This window comes from Austrofundulus limnaeus, unplaced genomic scaffold (assembly GCF_001266775.1).
Source record: "Austrofundulus limnaeus strain Quisiro unplaced genomic scaffold, Austrofundulus_limnaeus-1.0 Scaffold409, whole genome shotgun sequence".
Taxonomy (NCBI): Eukaryota; Metazoa; Chordata; class Actinopteri; order Cyprinodontiformes; family Rivulidae; genus Austrofundulus; species Austrofundulus limnaeus.
The window spans coordinates 433,848-437,086 of record NW_013952811.1 but is presented as its reverse complement, the minus strand read 5'-3'; the positions used below and the strand labels follow the sequence as shown (position 1 = coordinate 437,086).

General features: G+C 39.8%; 1 protein-coding gene across 1 annotated transcript in view; it reads right to left on the bottom strand.

Moving 5' to 3' along the window:
* The window catches only part of sh3tc2 (SH3 domain and tetratricopeptide repeats 2), a gene marked incomplete in the record, with an annotated part of 38,066 nt that overhangs the window by 25,292 nt on the left and 9,535 nt on the right, over nucleotides 1-3,239 (bottom strand). The window contains 1 exon segment of the mRNA XM_014024146.1: nucleotides 1,463-1,569. Coding sequence (XP_013879600.1) covers nucleotides 1,463-1,487 — 25 coding nt within the window.

The window sequence follows — 3,239 nt, the reverse complement described above, 5'->3', positions numbered from 1 at the left end:
ATGGGGTAGGCTATGTCTGAATGGTTCAAAACAAAATCAAAGTATTTCAAATCTGACTGCAACAATGTCTGCGTCATGCATGCCGTAATTATCTCATGGCCACAAGTTATTGTTGCATGGCCATGTGATATATATACACACCAGATGAACACTGCATATTGGTCTTCAGTCTGAAGTTTCTTCTTCTTCTTYTTGTGGTATGTATTGGCCATTTTCAAACAACTTAATGGAGCATTACTGCCACCACCTGGTAAGGAGTTTGAAGCTTCCAGTTTTAAAAAAGTGATTGACAGCTCTGGTGGGGGTGGCCAATTAGATTTCAAAGGTAACCAGTGTCCCCCAGCCTCCCCTGTGGCCAAGCCCAATAGCAAGAGCAAAATGCACTGTTAGGCAATAGCAGAAAATATTWGGCAAATTTTTYATTTACACAGTTCACATACTCWGCTCTACTGCTCACCACATAAAATGTGGTGCATTTAAAAGTGAAATTACCAAACTTTGCAACTGTRTAATATATTTTTGCCAATRAGCATTGTTASAACAAAGAAATATTCTACCAAACACAAATTTCCATAATTTTWATGCTAAGTTTATTTATTTGTAAGTGCCAATRGCAGCAGCAGCAGCTARTTGTAGCAGTTCCTGTCCAGACTGGCTCAGTTCCAGCAGGAAAAACTTCATATTTCTGACAAAATAACAGCTGATACAGTGATGCAAAAAAATAGTGTTCGCATGAACTGCTGGGAAATATTTAAGTTCAAACTTGTTTTAAGGTGACACACTGGCTCGTTAGTCTGGTCAGAATTAAGCTTTATTTTTTCCTAGGTTGTTTAAAAGCTTTATAGGAGGTATAATGATTTTTGATCTGGATTAAAAGTTTTGTGTCTCCTGGCTGTGGCTTTACTGCATAGATATCTCACTATGGCGCATTTTATTTATCAAAAAAAAAAAAAAGTGGGGTTCGGGACATGGGAGGGTTTTAAGCCTTACAGGGGAACATGGATTGARGCATTCATATTAGGAACAGCAAGTTTGAGCTGTTGGTTAGTWTGAGGAGCTGTCAGTCCCGGAAAACACACAAACACTATTGCACTAACCRAAAAACCTTCAGCTGCCCTGATACTGACTCATCAGAGGATACTTTCTGTACAGTGCAATTACAGTACCAGACAAAAAGGAACAGACATAAAAAACTAATTTAATATCTAATGAAGAGTTACACTTTTATTTGTCTTAACATGCTTTAGTGTAAAAAGAAATCACGGCAAACATTATTCTCTCAGTGCAAAGCATTCACAACGAGACAATGGGGAGCAACACAATATGCAACATGACATTATGCCAAAGAGGACAACAGCCTATTCTTTCCTTCAGAGCACAGTTAGCACAGACAGGACTGCTTGAGTCAACACATGCAGAGTTATGCTGTTACACTACAGGATCACACCATGCCCTTTCCTACCTTCTTGGCTAAACAAGTTACCCATGTTGTATATTGACCTATGTCCCTGCCTATCTGAATGTCCGTCTCATGACAGCAGAACACAGAGTGCCCGGGCTCGGACCGACCTGTGAAGGAGGAGAGGCAGACTTTGATGAGCGGTCGGCAGCAGGAGCAGCTGAGGAGCGGTCTGCAACAGCAAGACGCCATCTGACCCAGGAGTCGGCAGCTCCCAGAAATCAATGCCATCCCATCAGGTTCCCTCAGCCACTTTAACAGCAACTCCCTCTCTTCCTCTCTGTTGCACAAGCCCTGCTTCCCTTCCTATTCCTGTAGTCCCTTTTCCTGCCTCGCTACCACTACCGGTAAGAGTTAGTGGGATCTGTTCCTCACCCCTGTAAGGCTTTAACTCTTCTTCTTCTTTACTATCTGTCTGGGACTGCCTCTCTCTGTAATGATTCTTTCCCTTGCTGTCTCCATCTCCACCCTCCCACCAGTGCCTCTCTCTCTCTCTCTCTCTCTCTCTCTCTCTCTCTCTCTCTGCTCAGTAGCTGCCCAGACAGTCAGTCGATGCACAAAGCACTCTTTGCAACTGGTATGAGAGTGTAGGGGGCAGGCCTCAGAGAGTTTCCCTACGTTTCATCTGTGTGTGAGTGTGTGTCAGGAAAAATATGCACAGAATGCATAGAGTTTTCTTTGTTGTTGTTTCGTGTGTGTGTGTGTGTGTGTGTGTGTGTGTGTGTGTGTGTGTGTGTGTGTGTGTGTGTGTGTGTGTGTGAGTTGCTGAGATAATGTAGTGCTGACCCACTGTAAGGCAATGCCTCAAAGGGCCAGGATGCAAGGTCAAAGCAAAGTGGAGGTGAGATTTACCTGGAGGTACTGACTCTGGATCAGACACGGACTCACAAGGAAGATGTATTTATGATGAAAAATTGTTGTTTGAGCTACAAAATGTTCTGTAACGTGAGCATCAGAACTACTGACTGTGTGTGACCCATTGTGAGCTGAAAAGGAAATTGTAATGACACAATGGCTCCATTTAGGGTGGAATGCTGTATTTCTTTTTCCTCGTATTTTTTTCTAATTTAATACTGTATATATAGTTTTTTAAATGGTAATAATGAGTCTTCCTGGTAGATCATAATTGCATTCTATAAGTTTGTTTTAAAATCTTATTCAAGTGTGAATCTTTAATGAAGGCAGCTACTGATACAGCCACAAGCCCCACCCCCMAAAAAAAAATTCTCCAAGGAACCAATATTTTATTAAAAAATAACAATGTATTGCAATGCATTGTACCAAAACATTTWGCATAGGATCATATACAAAATCATATCGTACAACATCATTGCATATTAAGTTGTATATTATAACAGTTCCAAAGCTTTTAATGCTCTGATCAACACAATAACATCACAGATTTGTAACTCCCAGAAGTTGCCGATTGAAATGTACAAATATCCTTATTCCTTACGTTCTACCAGGGAATTGAAATTTTGAAGTACTCAGACTAATTTGATATTTCAATTTAAATCAAAGATAATGGTAAAACAAAAACTAATTCAAACAATCAAGTCTGTTTCAAGTATCAAATTAGTCTGATTCCTTTAATTTTTTTATTCCCTTGTAGAACTTATTCAAATTCTGCTTTGGCATAACTTCCTTTGTGGCTTTTGCATTCTAATAATAGAAGAAGCAAAACTTTAGTTTTGAGTACTGCTAATGTTTTACAAGCCTAATATTGTGGCAATTGCCATTTAGTTCTACAAATAAACAAACACACATACATACATACATA